The sequence below is a fragment of the Rhinolophus sinicus genome, chromosome 17 (genome assembly GCF_057876585.1).
Source record: "Rhinolophus sinicus isolate RSI-liver-muscle chromosome 17, RSI-T2T, whole genome shotgun sequence".
NCBI lineage: Eukaryota > Metazoa > Chordata > Mammalia > Chiroptera > Rhinolophidae > Rhinolophus > Rhinolophus sinicus.
In genome coordinates, this window is record NC_142517.1 from 99,622,693 (window position 1) to 99,644,953 (window position 22,261).

The 22,261-nt window shown below is 38.4% G+C and overlaps 2 protein-coding genes across 16 annotated transcripts in view; one reads left to right on the forward strand and one right to left on the reverse strand.

The window, feature by feature from the left end:
- MED12L (mediator complex subunit 12L) overlaps nt 1-22,261 on the reverse strand; it is a 319,885-nt gene that overhangs the window by 207,487 nt on the left and 90,137 nt on the right. For 12 of the 15 annotated variants that reach the window (XR_016019521.1, XM_074333588.2, XM_074333592.2 and 9 more), the window contains 5 exons: nt 19,283-19,414; nt 16,231-16,357; nt 13,804-14,018; nt 12,363-12,467; nt 11,311-11,487 (listed from right to left, as the gene is read on the reverse strand). Coding sequence is in view for 14 of the 15 variants with exons in the window: in XM_074333588.2 (XP_074189689.1) it covers nt 11,311-11,487; nt 12,363-12,467; nt 13,804-14,018; nt 16,231-16,357; nt 19,283-19,414 (756 nt within the window). In the remaining variant the exon portion in view is untranslated. The remainder of the gene's footprint in view (nt 1-11,310; nt 11,488-12,362; nt 12,468-13,803; nt 14,019-16,230; nt 16,358-19,282; nt 19,415-22,261) is intronic. The other 3 variants (XM_074333622.2, XM_074333614.2, XM_019748866.3) reach the window with 1 other exon arrangement.
- GPR171 (G protein-coupled receptor 171) lies at nt 2,196-7,560 on the forward strand. The gene is made up of 2 exons (XM_019748880.3): nt 2,196-2,344; nt 6,110-7,560. The coding sequence occupies exon 2, from the start codon at nt 6,169-6,171 to the stop codon at nt 7,123-7,125; it is 957 nt and encodes a 318-aa protein (XP_019604439.2). The 5' UTR covers nt 2,196-2,344; nt 6,110-6,168; the 3' UTR covers nt 7,126-7,560.

Below are 22,261 nucleotides of genomic sequence, written 5' to 3' on the forward strand. Positions count from 1 at the left end.
CCAAGGTAAGGGAAAAATAACTTCCCCTCCCTGCCCACTTGGGTTTCTAAAATATTGGGTTAGTGATGATGTGTACTTTCCTAGAATACTAACAAAATACGATCTGAAAAACATTTATCCTTAATGAAACAGACAGACAGAAGTGACTTATGGAAATTCAAATGGAACACATGTTAAAAACAAAAACAAAAACTGGGACAGTAGCCCAAAAAAAGCTTATTTCCCCTGTGAATAAACTTCCACAGAATGCCACGTTGCGTCAAGCTTATTCTCAGAAGGAAGAACATGGTTAAGTTTCACTATTAAGAGTGGTTTCTCACTGTTCCAAAAAGGAAATAGAACACTGAGAACTGGGATACTTTAGCTCTTTCATATTTGGCAATGCAGACACAAAAACTGGTGCCTTAGTGGATTTTTAAGAACAGTTGAATGCTCTTCTTAATTCTGTCTGCACCTTTCCCTGTGAACAGGGAAGTAAACATATAAATACACCTAGCCAAAAAAACAAAAAAGATTCTTTTATTCCAGTTTTCATTCACACCATGTTAAAACCCTCCACCACTCAGTTGGCAGCCAACTCCATCTCCCCAAATTCTCACCATCTCCCCTTCCTCATCCCCCACGGAGTGTAAACGCTGATCACAAATGCTCACTTACTGGTCTGACTGCAGGCAGGTCTTTTCTGTAGTGCGTTTTTCAGTGATGTACTCAAATCTTAAGACAGATCATTTGCTTGCACCATCATGACACAGTTAACCAAAAATCAAAGTTCGATAAAGATTTGGGGTTTTTCCCTCTAATTTATAAGTGAATGATGTGTAAAATCTCTTCTTTTGCAAACTAATAACAATTACATGAATTTAGGAGAACACCGGAATATCTGAAACAAATAACCACTATCCTTATAAGCATCCTTAACATTGTTTTTCTCAAAAGTTCCCTCAGACGCTCCCTAAATTCCCTCTTGCTTGGCATTTCTCATTTAGTCTTTGGAGAGGTTTTTCTTTTTAAAAGTGAATACCAAAAGGAATTCAATTTTAAGTTTCTGGAGAGGTTCCTTCTGACTTTTTTCTTATTATCTGGAAAACTGACTAAGAATTATTAGGAGAAAAAGAGATGAAAGCAAAGCACTGAGCAGGCCACTGAAGCAACAGAAGAAATTAGACCCTAACTGACCAGGCAATAGTTTTGCAATTACAAGTCAATTTTGCACCAGTCGACTTAGAACTCCTTAAAATACGTTTGAAACATGAGCTCATATTCTTTTAAAAAGCTACCCTTATACAAGAAAGATAACCTAACAAATGAATTGATAATGTGGATGAGAGAGTGATGTTTCGTTAGGTCCCTCACCAACCTGGGGTCCATTCAGACACTTGCTCGACCACAGGCAGAAACACTGACCCAAACAATCTAAGTGCATAGTAGAGGGTCCCTTTACATACAGCCTAGTAATTACTAAGCCTAGTAATTACTCAATTTATTAAGCTGTTTGGGTCAAACTGACAAACACTCAATGCAGATCTCCTCTTATAGCTTAGAAATACATCCAATACATTCTTGAATGAAATAAGCACAAACTGTAAAACAGTATGTACAATACAGTAACATTTTTATGGGGGGGGGTACATACACACAGAAACATTTTGGAACAGATGTGCCACAAACCTTAACAGTAACTATCTCTCTGCATAATGAGGTTTACCCCTTCTATGTCTATTTCCAGATTTTTCTACAGTGAACAGAAAAGAATAAAGATAAATAAAACATACCAGATTTTACCAGACTACATTAAATCACACTTTTACTTTTGTTTTAACTAATAGATGTCTCCAGCAGGATCCAAAATGCAACATATTTTTTAAATTATAACTCTGAAAAGCTAATGAGTATCAGCGTATGGAGCTACAGAAAATTTGCTTGAACACCTGATATCTTTAACTCATAATTCCTTCCAAGGCACAAAATTGATGTTCTTTAAAATCATTATGATGCAAAACACATCTTAGGCACTTAAAAAAAAAAAAGCTAGGTACTACAATGGACAAATACAAATCTTTCCTCTAAAATCAGAATAGACAAATCTGAATTGCTTAAGAAAGCATACACAACATCGAAAAAAACTTCAGGAGATTGTCATGCAGTTAAACTATTTGCAAACCACAGTTTCATCTACGTCAGTATGCAACATTTTAAAACCACACAAAAGGAAAGGAAATTTTTAGTACAAGGAGCAGTCCTGCGCAAGAGGGCTGCTACTGCTGCCACTGCAGCAGACGATCAGCTCACACTTGTCTGAAGACTTGGAGAGAGGTCCCTGGAGGCTCACAGAGTATACCCACAGGTATGTCTTTTTAAATACTTGATATATTCAAACGTCTTCCCACGGAAGGGAAATCTATCATTTTCAGTGTTCAACCCATGTGAGTTGGAAATGTCAACATGTAATAAGGTTGCGGTGTAAGAGGTCACCAATTATTAAACTCTAAGTAGACTCTGACTGCGAACTACACTATCATTTTCTTTTATTGGAAGACCCCATCCATTCTCAAACAGACAGCTTACTTCATCTTAGGCTGAATACTCATTTACGGTGAGCCTAACTCCTCAGCAACTCAATTTCATAACTGGGTCGTAAAGGCCATGCTACGCCTTCACCACAGGGCATAAAGTTCTTAAAATGACCTCTTTCTACACACATTATGATAGGTGATTTCAAGAAAATTCCACTGCGACTTCCATTAAAAAAATCTCATGAGTTTGTTTTCTAAGCAACAGGCACTTGATCCAAACAAAGGAGACATTTGAAATTTTGTTTTGGTTTCACTGGAGTAGCTCTGCGTACCTCAGATTTAATAAGTGCTTGACAAAATATTTATCAAGTCTTTATTTAGTTTAACCTCTAATTGACACAAACAAAACTTTTAAATGAAGAGATTTGTTTTTTTGTTACAATCTAGAGGGAGGTTCAGGAAAAGCAACAGTGAGGCACTGCGTGACTCTTAAGCATTACTGAATGAACAGACACAGTGTAACGATTTTTAAACGTGTTATCCATGGGGGTGTGTAGGGTCACTTCTAGTGACAGAGACTATTAATTGAGCAAAACAAGTCATTCTCTAATCCTTCTCTAACCATACATTCTATAAAATGAGACTTTATAGTTTATGAGCAATGGAGACACTTTAAAAAGCACATTACGTTACTGCTATTATGTAACATTTGAAATATAGGAGCGAAAGCCCAAATCCCAGCACCTTATAAAGGTACAAGCAAAGATGGTAGACAAGGATCAATTTACACCAACATTAGCTTTTGACCTACAGAAGAAAAGGACATTCAGGATGCCATGCACAAATGATGGTGATTGTCAAAAACCCGAGCTGGAAGGAAGTCAGTGAAGCCTGGAGTAGATTTCCGCCGGGAAGGGCTGCGTTCGGGACTTCAGGACAGGCAGGACTGGCACAGGATGGATAAAGACAGAGTCCAGAAAATGCCTGACAGGTCAGAGCCTCGCCTGCTCTCACAAGCTGTGAAACTCTGAGCAACACCCAAGGGCCAGACCTCAGTCTCCTCAACTAATCTGGGGATTGGACTAGATGCTATCAACCAAGGTTCCCTCCATCCTTCAAGTCCTCTGGTCCCCAAATTTTACCACCACCAAAAGTGCAAAGGCAAAAAGGACAGTTCACAGACCACTGGAGATGCCACCAATCTAGAGTGCAGATTAGAGAGTGGGGCTGGGGTGGAGGGACTGGGTCATGGGAGCTTTGAAAGTAAAGGAGGTTTAGACCAAAAGGACAGAACCTAGGGTTGTTTTTAAACATCCAAATACATGAAGCCTAAACTTCTTTTATTAGTATTTAGAAAACAATTAAGAATGACTATTTTACTTCCACTCACTTCTATGAAAATTGCTTAGAATATGGTTCCTGCCACATAGTAAGTACTTAGTAAAGGTTGGCTATTTAATAATAATAATCATTATCATCATCACCATCATTATTACTGTTGTTACTATTATTATTGTTGTTGTTGTTATTATTATTATTATTATTATTAATGATTAAAATAGAATTTTGGAGTGGTTTTGAACATGGCTTCTGAGATCAGATGGTCCAGGCTGGAATCCAGCTCTATCACCAGCTCTATCACCAGCTCTATAACCTTCGGCGTCAACTTAACCTCATTGTGCCTATTTTCTCATCTGTAAAACAAAGATAACAACACCTGCACGACAGGGATGCTGAAAGGTTAAATGAGTACATGTAAAGCACTTAGCACAATGCCAGACACAAAGTAAGTGCTTAATGATTTTCATTAAATTTAGTACAGAATGACACCATTCATGGACCCTAACGTCCTACCCCAGGTAGCAAAGGGGGAAGGACATGTACCCATTCAATGACACTTTAATTTAGAAAGATTTATGTACATCTGCTTTATCAATCTGCGAGCACATGGTTTCATCCCAAGACGTACACAATGGATCATGAAATAATTAGGACAATTAAGATTTAGTAAGGCTTCCGAAGTGTGGGGTTTGGTTTTATTTTTTTAAAAGGGAGGTTTGAGTGAATGGATTTATTTGGCTGTTTTAGCCACTATACGCTACTTTTAAAAAGTTATATATCCAGTTTTTTCTGCTAAAACGCAAAAATAATCTTGTTAAAACAAAAGAAAGGTGTTTAATATGCTTGAGGAGAGGGCATATCAAGAAGCAGCACCAGAGAGAACGAACCAGGTCAAAGGGGGTCCATGAAGCCCAATTAGTTTAACTTGTGCTTACAAACCACCCTTGTTTTGTCATTATCAGCATCGATCACAGTGGTTCTAAGGTTATACCTTCTACTTGTAGGCTTGGCTGCTTCAAAACCCACAATGAAAGAAAAAGAAAAAACACCAAACACTCAAGTGTTAACGTTAGATGTTTTTCTACTGATATAACTGAGGTTCTCTTTCAGAATTTTCTAACCAATGTCACACATCCTTGTTCTTGAAGTCTTGAAAATACATTCTTGGTCAAGCATCTCAAACACACTGACACAGAAACACCTATACAAGCACTATCCTAAAGAAATACAATGCAAACCACAGAGGTACTATCAAATCGCAGAGTAGCTGCATTTGAAAAAGCAAAAGAAAGAGGACAAATTAATTTTAAGATTTAACCTAATACATCAAAAATATTTCAACATGTGCTCGATGTAATAATATTAATGAAACATTTTACTAATTGTACTATTTGTATAAACTAGTTCAATTTTACTACTTGTACTACTTTAAAATATATATATATGTTGTGCTAAATCTTTAAAATCCAGTGTGTATTTTGCATTTACAGCACATGGCAATTTGGACTGGCCTTAGTCCAAGTGCTCAAAAAGGTCACATGTGCTCATGGCCTACCATACTGGACACCACAGGTCTACACCACTATGAAACTGGAGCAAGGAAAAGGGACGATATACGCATCAATTCCAGACCAAATTCTAATCCCTCAACTCTTTCTACTAAAAAGCAAAGAAAAACGAAATTTTGATTGTGAAAATGTTCCAGTGGGTTAGACAACAAAGGGCCTACCTTTCAAATAACGTCTTTTAAGTTGCAGTACAGCGTTCTGTCCCCCACTTCCGTTCCCCCCCTCAGACTAGGTTCCTGCAGCCTGAGTTCTATCCTGGCTATGAGAACGGAAAGCCAGGAAACCTCACTGAAAGCGCTTCAGGCTGGGCTACAACCAAACCATTTCACTCTGGTTTCCTCTTGCTGTTTCTCAGAAATTCAGTTTACTTATCTCCTCTGCAAACTAACTCCCAACCCAACTGGTAACAAAAGAGCTATCAGAAGGCAAAAAGAGTGCTGTCAAAAATATCCCTTCTAGAAGTAAACCTACCTGGGATTTCCCAAAATCACAAAATGAGACCATGGAAAACCCAGGCTTCCTCATAATCTAAGATGTTCCCACCAGTCCACACATGATCTAGTAAGTTCATCAGTAAAATTCTGCGAACTAGAAAGATTGTAACCGTGGTACTGTGAGTGCAAATTATTTTAAAGAAATTAATTTCTAAGTGTAATTACTAACCTCCCTCCCCTTCTTTTCTAACAGATTCTCTGGATTTTTTTTTTTTCTTTTTTTGAGAAGAGTCATCCTTACTTTCTCTCAAAATGACAAACAATTCTACCTTCTGTCCAGTTTACAGAAATCTGGAGCCATTCACATATTTTTTTTATTTAGTTTTCCTTATTGGAATTATTGGAAGTTGTTTTGCAGCCTGGGCTTTCCTACAGAAAAAAGCGAATCCTAGGTGTGTAAGCATCTACTTAATTAATTTGCTGACGGCCGATTTCCTGCTCAGTCTGGCATTACCGGTGAAAATCGTGGTCGACCTGGGCGTGGCCCCCTGGAAGCTGAGGATATTCCATTGCCAAGTAACAGCCTGCCTCATCTACATTAACATGTACTTGTCCATCATCTTCTTAGCGTTTGTCAGCATTGATCGCTGTCTCCAGCTGACATACAGCTACAAGATTTATCGAATCCAAGAACCTGGATTTGCCAAAATGATATCAGTCGTCGTGTGGGTCATGGTCCTTCTCATAATGGTGCCAAACATGCTGATTCCAATCAAAGACATCCAGGTGAAGCCAAATGTGGGGTGCATGGAATTCAAAAGGGAGTTTGGAAGAAACTGGCATTTGCTGACGAACTTCATATGTTTGGCTATATTTTTAAATTTCACAGTCATCATTTTAATATCTAACTGCCTGGTAATTCGACAACTCTACAGAAACAAATATAGTGAAAATTATCCGAATGTGAAAAGAGCTCTCATCAACATACTCTTAGTGACCACAGCCTACATCGTGTGTTTTGTTCCTTATCACGTTGTCCGAATCCCGTACACCCTCAGCCAGACCGAGGTCATATCTGACTGCGCGACCAGGATTTCACTCTTCAAAGCCAAGGAGTCCACGCTGCTCCTGGCTGTGTCGAGCCTGTGCTTTGATCCCATCCTGTACTACCACCTCTCAAAAGCATTCCGCTTAAAGGTCAGTGAGACTTTCGCTTCGCATAAGGAGAACACGGCTCAGAAAGAAACACCAAGGTGTGAAAACGCATGAAATGTGGGATTTTTCATGCTGTCACTTCTTGCTTTACTGGACAAGTACAGAACTACTGGGAAAGAGAACAAAACAGGCTCAGAATGCAAAAAAAAGGCAGCTGGCAAATATGGCCTGGTTTACTGTGAAACCCTGTTTTTAAACACAGGCCAATCAGTACTTGATGGTTGTTGTTGCTCCTTAACCCAAAAATGTGTACAAAGGAACTAAAAAGTCTCGTTGAACCAATGTAAAATCCTGCAATATCCTTGAAACTCAAATGACTTCTACGATGTAGACACAGAGGTATGCATGAGGTGTTTATTTAAATGTCTGGAACTGACTTCTTGATAAAAATATGCAAAATACAGGTGACCCTTGAACACTGGTTTGAACTGCATGGGTCCACTTATACGGAAATATTTTTCAATAAATACGGACAATAGTATAAATGCATTTTCTCTTCCTCGTAATTTCTTTCATAACATTTTTTTTCTCTACTCTAGCTTACTTCATTATAAGAATACAGTATCTAACAACATATACAAAATATGTGTTAATCAACCGTTTATGTTATTGGTAAGACTTCTGGACAATAGTGGGCTATTAGTAGTTAAGTTTTGGAGGATCAAAAGTTATACATGCATTTTTGACTGGGGGGGTAGGGAATCAGCATCCTCATTGTTCAAAGGATAACTATAATCTATATATAAATTGCCAAAGCCTTTCAGCAACACAATTTAAAGCCTTTTAGATTAGTTAAAACAAAACAAAAACAGCTTATTTTTTCCATGAAACCACCTGTGCTTGATTTATTTTTAATCCATCACTTCAAAGATGGTAACCTTTTAGCTCACTACTCCAGTTTTTAACATCTAATTGTTTTCTAAAACAATAACTAAAACTTTTTATTTCTAAAAAGGCTTGGAAATGCATGGGTAGTTTTTAATATATTATATGTATTTATATTCTACCTGAAAGTTATAAAGATTTTCTACTGTTAGCAATGATAAATCCACTGGTTCCTTGTTTTTATTTCATAGTAATATGCAATAGACCCTGTAACATTTTCAAGGGGAGTTTTAAAATTATACTAACTGCTAAAGCTACTGTTTTAGAACTAACTAGAAACTCACATCAAAGGTATGGAAAAACAGCACCAGTCTTAAAACAGACACGCCGACTGCACACAGCAAGACAGCAAGACCGACTAATGTAAGGAGCGCAGCGTGTGCGGGCCTGCCTGGTGTCACACAGATCCCAAACATGAGCCTGACCCCACGTGGAGCCAACAGACTCAAGGAGGGGCGACTCCAGCTCACAGGACCACAACCTGCTGGTCCAATTCTCTCTATAGCCATTAACACAGAAAAGAGTCAATAGACGGTATTAACTAAAAGACTTACTTAGGGAAAAGAAAACCAGAACGTTTTATTTTTTCATTTCAGTCGCGAAAGTCCACATTAAAACAATTGGTGCTACACTGGCATCAGCTGCAATGATTAAGAAATGGTGTTCCTGGAACCTAACCTAACAAAAGTGATCCCAGATTCATTTTTAGCTCTGCATTGAGAATTATTTTCTGATGCTTGAACCCAAGACAACTCCTGCCTACGATGTCTCCAATATATTCCCTGAGCTTGAAGAGATTAATGAATGAAAAAAATGCTGGCTGGTGCACATGACAGGAACCCCCAAGGCATCGCATCTCTGACATCGACAGGGTTAAATGCCCTGCCTGTGCCAGGCTGGTAGAAAGCCTATACACAAGAGCCTGGGCTTGCTGGTCGACTAGGAATACGCTTTTACCAATGGGCACACCACGACGTTACTCACATAAGAGCATACATGAAACTCAGTTCTTTTTCTGAATCTTTTGGTCCCCTTAAGTCCTCTCTCCTTGGCCCTCACTCCCTAGAGCCACATCTTAAGACAGAGGGGAAAATACTGGTTTTCAATCATATCTTATATCCTCCTCACATGCCTCACGGTTAGTCAAATTTTCCCTTTTTAGTAAGGAGAACCAGACTCTCTAGAACAGGGGTGTCCAAACTTTTTTCGACGTTTTTCACCAAGGGACATGTGCGGTAAAATACACAAACAGCCGGGCCACTCACTCGAGGTGAAGTACGTATTGCCTCACCAGATTTACTTAAGTAAACTAAATGTATTTTTGGAATTTGCCGCCGGCCAATAAAAAATGGATCGCAGGCCACAGTTGGCCTGCGGGCCGCAGTTTGGACACCCCTGCTCTAGAACACTTCTAATGTCGATGTTGTATTAGTATAGACTACTTTTATTTCCCCTATTGATGGCTTAGTCTAAATTACACTCACAGTACAGGGGGGTTTAGGGCAACGGGTGATGGCAGGCTATTAATTATATCCGACCACATCCATTTTCTGGCAGTTCTTTTATGACTGCATTACAGCTGAATTATGTCCTAATTCATCAAGAGAATTAGTCATTGGAAATCATTCATGCTCTTTCCTCTAAGGACGTGGATGGCCCTTGCAATGCTAAATGGTGGGAATGATGTGTAGCTCAGGATGACACGAACGACAGAATAAAGCAGTCCATGCTCAGGCCGGGCCTGGCTTGCCCTGACACCCAGACACGTGCCGAGGGAGGAACACAGAACCCTCAACCAGTTTCAACCATTTCCAACATTTTGCCATTAGTTGCTTCATTTCCCATCTCCATTTTTTTTAATAAAGTTTTTATTTTAGAATAAGATTTACAAGAAAGGTACAAAGGTAGTACAGAGAGTTCCCATATCCCCTTCATCCCCTGTGCCCTAATGTTAAGGCCTTACATAACCATGACACCTTTGTCCGAACGAGGAAATGAACAGTGGTGCATTACTGCTAACTAAACCCCAGACTTTAATTACTCACCTTCTTTTGACTCTTGGCTATTTTAAAACACTCCCAGATATAAGGATAATTCACCCATGAATTTTTCAGGAGGCATCTCTAAAATATCAGACTACTCCTTCTCCTACCCCAAATTAACTGTGAGATTATTCCATTATATTGAAAATGAGCGATGCTTATAGGTAACAGCTGAAAGCTGTGGATATAGTCAGCCAGCGATGAACAGGAAAAAGTTTTGCATCTTTTGACATAGATCTGGACACAGAAAAATTAACACCAAAAAAACTGTTCTTAATTTTATTAAGAAAACAATATATGGGTGGAGTGATTTTGAAAGTCACTCAGAGGATATTCCAAAATAAGAAAAAAAAAAAAAAATTGAAGAAAATATTTAGTTTGCAGATCAAAACCCCTCAAAGATATCCAGGAGATAACATAATATATACCTCAAAATTGTATTTTTGTTAAAATAATAGTAATAGTCTTCAATGCAAATTACTCATTGAAATTACACTTAAAATAAAATTTGAGGAAAAAAGATAGTGAACCTAAGAATAAAAAAATTACAGATCTTAGCCAATCTCCATTACTAATATCAAAAAACTAAACTTGTTTCTCTTTAGAATAAAGCACATCACTCAGTATGACTCAAACACTAAATTCTCTGGCAAGTATTTCCCATGTGCTATTCAGTTCTTAAATTCAACAGGTCAAAATCCAAATCCATCTCATATACAACCTCTTCTGCGATGCCGTAACCAACTTCTCAATCAGATGCTCCCTCTCCCCTCCAATATTTATTCTTTGAGAGTGGGAGAGACCCAGGACTGTCAAACAGTTCACCTCCCAGAGGGCACTTGGGTTTTACTCAATTATTGCACTTATTTCAGTGCTTGTCATTTTATAGACATTTGTCTCCCTCCTGTCTTATTCATCTTCCGGGAGCCCCAAAATTCTTACTCATCAGCATAATACCAAAAGTACCACCACAATACAGAGCATATAAAATGTACTCAGTAAATGAGTTTCAAATTGAAGTAGGAAAACAAATTTAGACATCATTTGCAGTGACTCAAATGCTCTTGATACAAGAATACTAATATAGAAAATTCCGTTAAATCTAGCCAGCCAGTAAGATCACGTGACAAATTTGGACTACATCAGTACATAAGATAAGGCATGTGTGATCAGAATTCTAACAAAAGAAGCAGCGAATGCAAACATTTACCTGCTATCATATGTATCCCTCAGGCAAGTAGTTGAATAACCAATGGTTAACAATCCTGTAATGAAATAATCAGCTTGTCAGCTGATCGAAGCGATAACTTACCAGAGGTATGGGAAAATGTGTTGCATACTGCAGGTGTCGCAGGAGGTCATAATTAGATGGAAAAATCAACTCTCTCGGTTTTTCTCTCTTCAGCAACTTCTCACCATTAACCGACATTCTTCTGCCCAAAGAAGGGTTGGCATTGTCACAGGACTCTCCAGGCATGGGAGAAAAAATCTAAGTCATGTAAAACAAATGTTGGAGATTGTAAATGAAAGACAGCAAAAACCAAAACACAGTGCGATATACATACCAGAACTTAAAACGTACAAGACATTTATACAATATCTTTTCCTTATTCAACCCGGAGCCATTAATAAAGACATTTTGTAAATTTCCACAAACTTCCTATTCCGATCACTAGGAATCTGTCACTCACGATCGTTCCCCTATTGTGAAGACGAGAAAATGAGAACCACACACGTAGGAAATTTCCCGGAAGACCCGAAATCAAGTCAGACTTATGGGGAAGTGTTTTCCTCATAGGGCTACATTTCCTACAAATACATATATACAGATAATAGTTAACTAATAAAGCTAATGAATAATAAACGTGAAGGTTTTAGTCTGTACTTCAAGTAGTATTTTTTTATAAAGAGTTACACATTAAAATCTATGAGGAAGAACACGTTATAATTGTACTGGGGGAAAGAAGAATGTAGAGCCAGTCCAGAGCCAGGAAAGCTGCTATTATTTAGAAGCCAAACACATACGCAGCAAATCAGTGTGAACTGCCATGATGACACTTCATTCCTGTATTCCTGAGAGATGGCGATCTCAAAACGACCAAGACAGTCACAGTCAGCAAGGATGGGGTATTATTATAACTTATAAAGAAGGCAATGCAGCCAAAACTGGGGATGAACTGAAATGAGCCCACTGCAGAGACCATGAACTGTGCCCTCGGGCGGAATATGGTGGGATCACATTTACATCACAAGTACACAAGTCAATCCAGTACAGGGGGCAAGAAACGGAAGGATGAAGGCAAGCTGGGGTAGGGGTGGGGAGGAAGGGTTAATAGCCAATAAGAATTCAAAGGTTGAACCTACTGGAAATTCCGAACCAAAGTCAGTTTTAAAGTCACTCTTGTCTACTTCATCAAAAATATGAGTAGTTCCTGAGTCAAGGCCCATATGTGCCATAATAGTCTGTTCCTGATAATTGCCAGAGAAAGAAAATCACATTGTAAATTTTGTAATTCATTAGGAAACTAAAGGTAAAACATGACAGTGACATTTTTAACCATCCCATGTCTTATTTCCTCCTGGTGCCTTGTTTTTCCCCAAAAATAAAGAAGGAAGTTTTAAGACATTTATTGCTTTGCAAAGTCACATACTTTGTCCTCTTGATGAAAAACACTTAACTTCATGGTGTTTTAAGGGACGAGCACACAAGCTTCCTGATAAAAACAGCCCGACCATAATTTCCTTCTTTGGGCTGTTGCCAGTCACATGCTCACCCATTTTTCTTAGTAAGAAAAATCTAAGAGTGTATCTAAGATATAAGAAACTCTGATATCCAAGAATTGAAAAAACAGAAACATAGAAAAAGCCTAAACAGATAAAGAAACTTTAGTTTTTTTCAACCTATAAACTTCTACTCTGGACAAATTTATAAACAAAAGTATTTACATTAAAGAAATAACTTTGTTAGGTTCCTGTACCATTTAGTCACCAAATCTTAAGAATATAAACTATGAATCCACATGTACAATTCTAATGTCAGGTTTTTAAATTACAAGCATAGCGACTGCTTTAAAACTATTATATGCTTAAACTCTTGAAAAACCAATATAAGGCTTTATTTTTTAGGAATTATCACAATCTCTCACCATTTTCTACCATTTCTCATTACCAACTTCATGTTTTTCGTCTTGAAAAACTTCTATAAGTATTTGGAACAATGTCCAAAATATCAGAAATTGGCAGAAAATTATAAATTCATATCCACAGCATAAAATAATTTGTTAAAAAGAACAATTCTAAAACATTTGAGAGATAGAGATGAAATTTCTAATGAAATGAAATGAAAATTTGATGTAAGACTAAAACAGAATTTCCCATTATGTATAAGAGTGATACAAGTAATGAACTACACATTAGGGAAAAGATGCTATTTAGAATGAAAACTCAGCCAGGAAGTTGGGGCCAAAACAAGTCCAATTTTGAGGCACAACCTTAAAGGAAACCTGGGGATTAGAAATATGTATAAACTGGAAGCATCTAATTCCAATCCAAAGAAAAGTTTTATGGCCCATCAAATCTTTTCATTAATACTTTTAGAGTATCTCAAAGAAAATTCTGGAAGTTGTAAATTCTAGTGCAAATGTTCTTTGTGAGTAAGGAGTACAGATAAATGAGCTTTGTAACCAGAGAAGATAAGTAAAAAGGGATCACCCTTCTACCATCAAATAATCCTTCTGAAAGGGGTTCCCCACCAGTGTGTAGGCGGGGGTGTGGGGGAGGGCACCACTCACTGCCAGGGCCATACCTCCATTTTCACGTCATGGTCCTTTGGATAGTGCTCATCTGCATTCTCTCCTGCTGGCGACCGGGGCCGAGTGGAGGCGGTGATTGACAAGTCTCCTCGAGATATGAGGGTGCACATGTATGCGTCGTGCGAGAAGACATCATGTCGGATGAACTCACAGAAGAGCAGCACCAGATTCACAAATTCCACCTTCTCACACTCACTGTTTGGATCCGCTGTAAAGAAACGATTCGACAAAGAATTCAGTCCCCCTAGACCCATGGAAAAAACAACTGTTTATTAAGGCTTAACAATATTTTCAACACCTTTCATAATTTCTTTTGCTTGTTTGTTTACAAAATAAAAGATTATTGGAAAATTTACTATGCAGCAGTGTTGTGCAGAAATGGTACACAGGCTTTGACTGTAATTGAAAAATGCTATCCAGTATGCTAAGCACAATTTCTAGTTTAAAGACAGGGGTGTCTGGTGAATTAATAACCATTTAAATAATAATGTAAATGAAATTTCACGGGTTTTTTGTTTGTTTTTTAAAGCAGCGTAGACTGCGGTCCTCTGGTTTTACTATTAACACCGCTCATGACTTTTCGTATAGCTTGAGTGTGTCTGTGTATTTGGGGATATGTGCGTGCACTTCTTCAAAGGAAACCTCACAAGAGAACCACAATTCAAACAGCATTTGAAAAAAATAGTGAGGGGGATTCACTGAAAAGGAAAAGGGAAACGCAATTAAACGGGCACAAAGAGGAGCTCTGCCGTCTTTTATTTAGTATGACCCATCTACTTAACTCACGCTATGACTTCTGGTTTGCAACTTCACTCTAAAACTGCATCTGTGCCTCTGAGAGAAGGTTGAAAAATGTTAAGACTAAACCTGCAAAGCTGAGTCCTTGGTACCATCACACGCGCGAACACCAAGAGAGACAAACAGACGGATCCAGGGAACATAAAGCTCAGTTCCTTAAACCTTAAGCCTAAATGTTTGCTTTCACCCACCAGCAAATTCACTGACAGCAAGCTCTACACAGAGGAATGGGACAGCTTTGTCCGACAGAAAACAGGATCCAGAACAAAGTAAGTGGGATCCAGAACAATCAAAGGCATAGAAGCAGGAAGGAAAGAACAGGAGGGGGGCAGGATGAGGAAAGCAAAGGGCAAATGTATATACCAGGGGCACCAAAGAAATGTATGCACATTTTAAGAAAGGAAAAAACTGTATTGAAACGATGCTGATGGTAACCACTTTGAGCACCTCTTGCCATTGCAGAAGTCAAACGTGACTTGTATTCATCCTTTGTTATGGGTATATATTGAGTATTACAATTTTAATAGTTTTCCTTTCTTAAAATGTGTGTGCATTTTTTTGTAACTCGTGGTATATCTCCCCCAGGACACAAGTTAGAGCAGCTCACGTCCATTGCTGACAATATATTTTCTCCTATCAGGTATCTCGTCTGTCTTTTCCTTTTCCTGCTTCATTACTGTTCCCTCCATCCCAAACACCTGCTTGACTCCAGCCCTTGTTCTCTCTCTGGCCTAGACCAGCCAGCAACTAACTCAAAGACCCTTACCAAAGGCGTAACTCAACCCAAAATAAGGCCCGACTCAAGAGGAAATCGGAAGCAGGGCTACTCCTTATTTCTTTACCTCTTTCTTCTCCACAAACATCTTCCTTTCCTTCCCCTCCACTCCCTTTCTTCCTTTTCTATCACTTTTCCCTTTTTTCCCTTTTTCTGTTGTTCCACCACTGTCTGTCCTAAGACCCTCCCTGCTATACTTTGTTACATGCTTCAAAATAAGATTGAGCTCACTGAGCTCACACAAATGATTGTTTAAAAGTGTCTACCCACTGGGGGGTTGTTTATTGCCTAAAACCTCAACCCTCCACCAACCAAAGAATAAAAAACAGAACATCCAAGAGAGTGTTGCAAGCAGCTAACCATCTTTAAAAATTATTTCTTTTTATCAAGGACCTGGTTATAAAATACTCTTGTTTGATCCCTGTTCCCCACTCCCCTTTGAAGATCAGGAGTTAGAAAATCAGAAATTTAGAAAATGGTTTGAAAAGAGACAATTCCAATTCACAATATACCATGAAACATCACAGGAGCTTAGTGCTTCTATTTTGGTAAGAAAAACCTAGAGGAAAAATTAGTCCACTGAATATAAGGGAAGGGGGTGATTTATTTTTTGAATTATTAAAACTCTGAAAATATTTGTCTTTGAAGCTCACCTGATTCTAAAATTGCATAAAATCTCCATTGAAAACATGCCACAAAATTTTGCTCAGTAAAATATACATTATATTCAGTGCCAAGTACTTTTGATAAGATGAAAATAAGGGGGGTGGGGGAACAATCAGCTTGAAAAAAGGGGAGGGGCCCTCAATCCCTTATTTAAGATCTAAGAGCAAAGAGCATTACTTACACAGTGAGGGGGCCTGTGTATCTAAAAACCTTAGCAGAACATTTTGGAAAACAGGCAAACTCGATCCAGCAAGAGAGGCTGAAGAAATGGACTCCTTCTCATCTAAGACCTCTGACTCACCACATCTCTAAGATTAAAAATAAACAAGCAGAATTAATTATAGAGGACATGTAGAGTCACAATGGGTCGTGAATTTGTTAGCCATTTATTGACAGTTAAGTACTCAGATAAAACATGTAAAATTAACTGAGGTTTCTGTTTGAATTTGTGAGCCACGCATCATAGGTAAACATAATTTCTAAAAGTTGGGGAAACTACCCTGGAACAATTCAAATGATTTTAAAGAACACCCCTAAAAAATATTATTCATGTGAATTATAAACCATGCACAGCACTGTACGAGAATCCAATGAATATACAGCATAGTACAAAATAAACTCCTCATTATCTTTGTGTAAATTGCTAAAAATAATTTGAGGTTGTCTTCATTTTTTAAATAGCTCATGTTTAACTGTATTCCCCCTAAGAAATATCTGAACATGTATTACTGAGTTTGATTCTTTTGTGTTTGTTTTTTTCAAACAGGTGGGGGTATTTATGGGAGAAATATTTATATGTATTTATTGGGGAAGTGTGGTGTCGGAAGAGAAAGCTAACGTAATTCCTCCAATTAGATTCTTTCATTTATTTCATCATACGTCACCAGTAAGACCTCTCAGAACCTTGGTTCAGAACTTCTCCATAGTCCATGAAACACATCTAGAGAACCTGTTTAACTTCTGCATTCTGAAGATATAACTTACTAGAAGACCAGAAAAGAAACAGTTTAGAAGCAATCAGATCCTTTTTTTCTATTCTTTTTGAAATCCCTTTGATCATTCCCACGATCTCGTCTTTAGTGTTAAGGTATTATTATATGAAGATATTATTTCTCCAATACAGCCTCTCTTTTCAAAAGCCAAATTTTGAAAATGGTGATGTGTATTAGAAATTATCTTAAACAGCTCTGAGAGAATACATTTTTAGATATGGATATATTTACACCTATTAAAATCTATGTGTGAACCTTTTCTGAAAGTGATTGTGTGTGTGTGTGTGTGTGTGTGTGTGTGTGTGTGTGTGTGTGTGGTGTGTATTCTGGGATACATGGGGGAAGGACGAAATGATGACAACACAATCTAGAAGGAACAATGAAATCTGAGAAATTCAACTTTAGTTATACTAAAAGTTTAATCATTGCAATTCATTATAGAATTTTCATAAATGTATAGAAAAAATGCAATGAGACACTTTTCCTAATTTGCACATGTAAAATGGGCCACTGTTTCTTTTTTTTTTACACCTTAACATCAATATCTTCAAGCCCCAATTTCAACAACATAATCTTTTATACTATTTGGTGAACAGTGCTTTTCCAACAGAAAAGATGTCTATGAAAATCTTCTCTGATTTCCTTGTTTAACAGCTTCACAGGAAGTGGGTGAAGTATCAGGAATAGAGAGCCAGCTAAGTGCGCACCCATTCATACAACAGACATTTTCTGAGCATCCACTATGTACTGAACACTAGATCAGGTGACAAGGACATACTCTGAACAAGGTGGGTAAGGTCCCTGCTGTCAAGCTTACATGCTAGAGAGGGTGGGCGGGCATTGAATAATAAGCCAGTAGGGGAAGGGAAACAGTGATGTGGGAAAGAATGGCTGAGGGTGGCTACCATTAACTGTAGATAAGGTGGTGATGGCAGATCTTCCTGAGGAGGTGACACGTGCAGAGCTCAGAATGCTACAAAGAAACTGACACGTTCTGAAATAGGAATGGTAGAAAGAAACCGGCCACATAAAGACTGGGGAGCAGAGGGTGCAACCAGCAGGAACAGAAAAGACCCCAAGATAAAAGCAAGTCTGGCGTGACGGAGGGACAGGAAGCTCAGGGTGGCTGCAGCTGTGTGTGGCCCAGGAGAGAAAGGTAGGTGATGGAGCAGGAAAGGCAGGCAGGGCAGCTCACAGGAGAGCCATGGGCCACGGAAGGAGCCATCGCGGAGCGTTAGTGAGAGGACAGTGTGGTTTGTTTCCATTTTGAAAAGATGGCTCTGGCTGCTGTGGAGGAGATGATGGGGAACAAGAGAGGGAGGAGGGAGGAGGCAGGAGGCCCTGCATATCCAGGAGAGAAATGCCGGGCCTGTCACATCATCCACACACCTTCTCCGGAGCCGTCCCTGCTAAATTGCACTTAAAAATTTTCCCTTCAACAAAAGCTGATGTTGATAAAGTTAGCTTTGTTTTTTCCTTTATAATCTACTTCCAAGATTTTAATTGCTTTCTCTGGGGCCAGAACACCATCTCAGAATAAAAATAATAATAAATTGGTATCTAATAATAAAATTGGTATCTATTATCTCCTAGTCACAACTACCTCAAGAAAGTATTTCCAGTTCCACGAAAATGTTATGTGGCTTTCAAATTATATATATATATATAATATATTTATGTTTAATTTATATACATACAAATATTTATATGTATTTATATTAAATATTATATATAATATTTATATATTAAATATTACATATATTTATATATATTAATATATTGTATATATATTTAATTTTATAAATATATAATTTATGTCATTTATAAATTATATATATATAATCTATATGTTTATATATTACATATAAATATATTTAATTTTATAAATATATATATTTAAAATTATATATATGTAAACACAGACAAACATATACAAGTACAACGCTAATAATACGAAATGAATACACATGTGCATATGTATCTTAACCTCATGGAGATTTCTTTGTTCTTCTTTAGATATTAAAGTTTTATTTTAAAAGATAATTATAAATCAGTCTAGTATATAAACTGTTGGCTTCATTAACTTAGAGGGAGCCTACTATGAAGTCCTTACATAAATTTGTACATTCTCCCTTTTTCCTTCAAAAAAAAAAGAAATAGCATGATGAGGATAAGAAAAAAGCATCCTCCCCAAACAGTATCTTTAAATGGCAGCATTCAAGTAGAAGGAAAAGCACCTACCTCTGCCTCGATCTCCGCTTGCCTCTTCTCCAAGAGTTTGGCCACGGCCATGGCCCTGTGCTTGCCAGACCGTTTACAGCTCACAGCCCATTCACACAACAGCGTCACCACAGCTTCGTCATTGGGGGCAACCTAATGACCAGGAGAAATGGGTGCCAGCCATGTCAAGTGCAGCATTCATCCAATGAAACTTGGGGAGCAAGGAATCGGTCAGTATCTAAAGCTTGGAGCTTTTTGTTATGTTTTATTACAGTCATTTCAGAAAATGTTCCCAAACCTTTTGTAATTGAAATATAAAAGGTAAAACTTTAGTCATAAGGATGGAAATCACTTACTTAGAACAGCTGAAGCTGTGACAATTCCAAGAGAATTAGTTTCCTTGTATACACCTTCACTTACACGGCATCATAACCAAGCCCCCTCAATCCTCCAGAACTCAATTTCAAAACCCAAGCACTTCTCTACACTGTTGATTCCCAAGGGCCCTCACTCACAGCCTCACTCAGTAATCCTAATGAGCCAGGTTATCCAATCACCTAGTCCAGTGAGGAATTGGACAAAAGAAATTGGGGTTGGGGGGAGAAAAGGAGATTGGATTGCCAATCAAAGACCCACTCCATTAGAAGCAAACAATGACCAATGACAGCCAAACACCAAAAGGGAACAAAAATTAACAGCAGACACAGTTAACAAAGCACAGTAGCCTGGGTGCACGTAGGGCTCAGCACTGCCACCAGAACAACAGCTGTAGTAGCCATGACCTATAAATGGACACCACAGACAGGATGTGAGGAGTCAGAGAAAGACCACAGGACCGAAGTCACATGCATTAGTGAGGAGACAGGAGGCGGTGAGTCTGCAGGGGGATGGGGGATCACCCTTCGATACAATCCGGTCTTTCCTTTTAGAGGACCCATGCCAACCAATGAACATCACCTGCAAGTGTTCAGTATTTGCCCAACTGTGCAAACACTATGCCAAAAGAACTCGGTAGTCATAGTGTTAGCACTTATATGCTCTATGAGAAGTTCTTGACTTTTTAGAATCCATAAGCTCAATTAAGATTATGATAGCTATAAGCACATGCCCGGGAACACACACACACACACACACACACACACACACACACACACACAGCAACAGTTCAGAAGGTTTGTGAATTCTGAGAAGACATCTAAGAATCCCAGGATAAGAATCCTTGATCAGCTTTTAGACACTGGCAAACAATTCAGATCATAAAAATCAGTTTATCCCAAGCTTTTTACTCATCCTACCCTAAATGTCATTAAAAACGTGTTGACTCCGATGGATCTTGAGAATGTAATGCTGAGTGAAATAAGTCAGACAGAAAAAGCAGAGAACCATGAGATTTCACTGATATGTGGTATATAAACCAAAAACAACAAAAGAACAAGACAAACAAATGAGAAACAGAAACTCATAGACACAGACAATAGTTTAGTGGTTGCCAGAGGGTAAGGGGGGCGGGGGGTGGGGGGTGGGGGGTGGGAGATGAGGGTAAGGGGGATCAAATATATGGTGATGGAAGGAGAACTGACTCTGGGTGATGAACACACAATGGGATTTATAGATGATGTAATACAGAATTGTACACCTGAAATCTATGTAATTTTGCTAACAATTGTCACCCCAATAAATGTAATTTAAAAAAAAATTAAAAAATTAAAAAAAAAACACAAAAAACAACATGTTGACTCCAAACAAACAAATGAACAAAAATGTTAAGTTATCTGGGGCAAACATTTCACAAGGAGCTCTGGGTCTCTTACTTTAAGACAGGAGAAATAATTCAATTAAAATGTATGAAGATTGAACATATTTTAAAAAAGAAAGCAAACTGGGAGGAATTCCTGCCTGGATTCAATCTAATCCAGAGAAAAGTAAAAATATGAAAGTCAGTTCAGTGAAGCATCACAGGCTTAGATTTAGAATACTAAAGAGAACAAAAGAAGTTACCCTAAAAATACTGCCACCAGATTCAATAAGTGAAATCTAGTAAGTAACGTGCATTATATTCACATTTGTAAAGATTTTTTTTACTTTCTTCTGCATCGTAAAAATCAGATGAAAGTATGCTAACCAGAATAAACAATTGACTTACGCAGTTTAAGTAATAGGCTGTTTGACCTAGACATTCATAGAAAAGAACATATAAAGGTAAAGACCTGTCTCTAACGTGTCCAGATATAAGCATTGGTTTGGGGTAATATGCTAGAAATCAAGTTCTAGGAAGGCATCAATTCACTTTCAAGAGCACTTAGCACCTATTAAGTACCCATGAGAAGCTAGGTACTGAGGAAACAAAAATTTAAAAGGTCTGGTCCCTGTTCTCAAAAAGTTCACCTTGTAAAAGGAAAGGCAGAAAAGACAACTCATCATAAAGCAACGAGACGCTTTGATAGGGTGGAGGAGGAAGTACTGAAGTCTCATGGTCTGCACCTTCCATATCTCATGAGAGATGAGCATCCATCTGTCCCAGTTTACACACATCTGAGACCTTAACTTGAAGACAGGCCTGCAGCCTACCTACTGCAGGTGTGGTCTCATTTTGCAATTAGTAGCAATTAAGTGAATTAAGTGGTGGGCAGAATAATGGCCCCCACCCCCAAAGACGTCCACATCCTAATCTCACTAATCCCAGGACCTATGAATGTGTTACTTTACGTGGCAAAAGGGACTTCTGGGTTGTGATTGCGTTAAGAATCTTGAGATGGAGGGATTACCCTGGAATACTATTGGGTTGGGCCCAGTGTAACCACAGGGATGCTTATAAGGGAAACGGGGCGAGGGGAGGAGAGTCAGAGAGACAGAAGTGACAAAGGAAGCAGGAGTCAGGCAGGGAGAGATCTGAGGATTTGCTGTTGGCTGTGAAAATGGAGCTGCGGATACAAGAAAAACAGAGGGTTGCTAGAGGGGCGGGGGGGGGGGGGGGATAAGGGGAAGGTGAGAGGTTTTGGG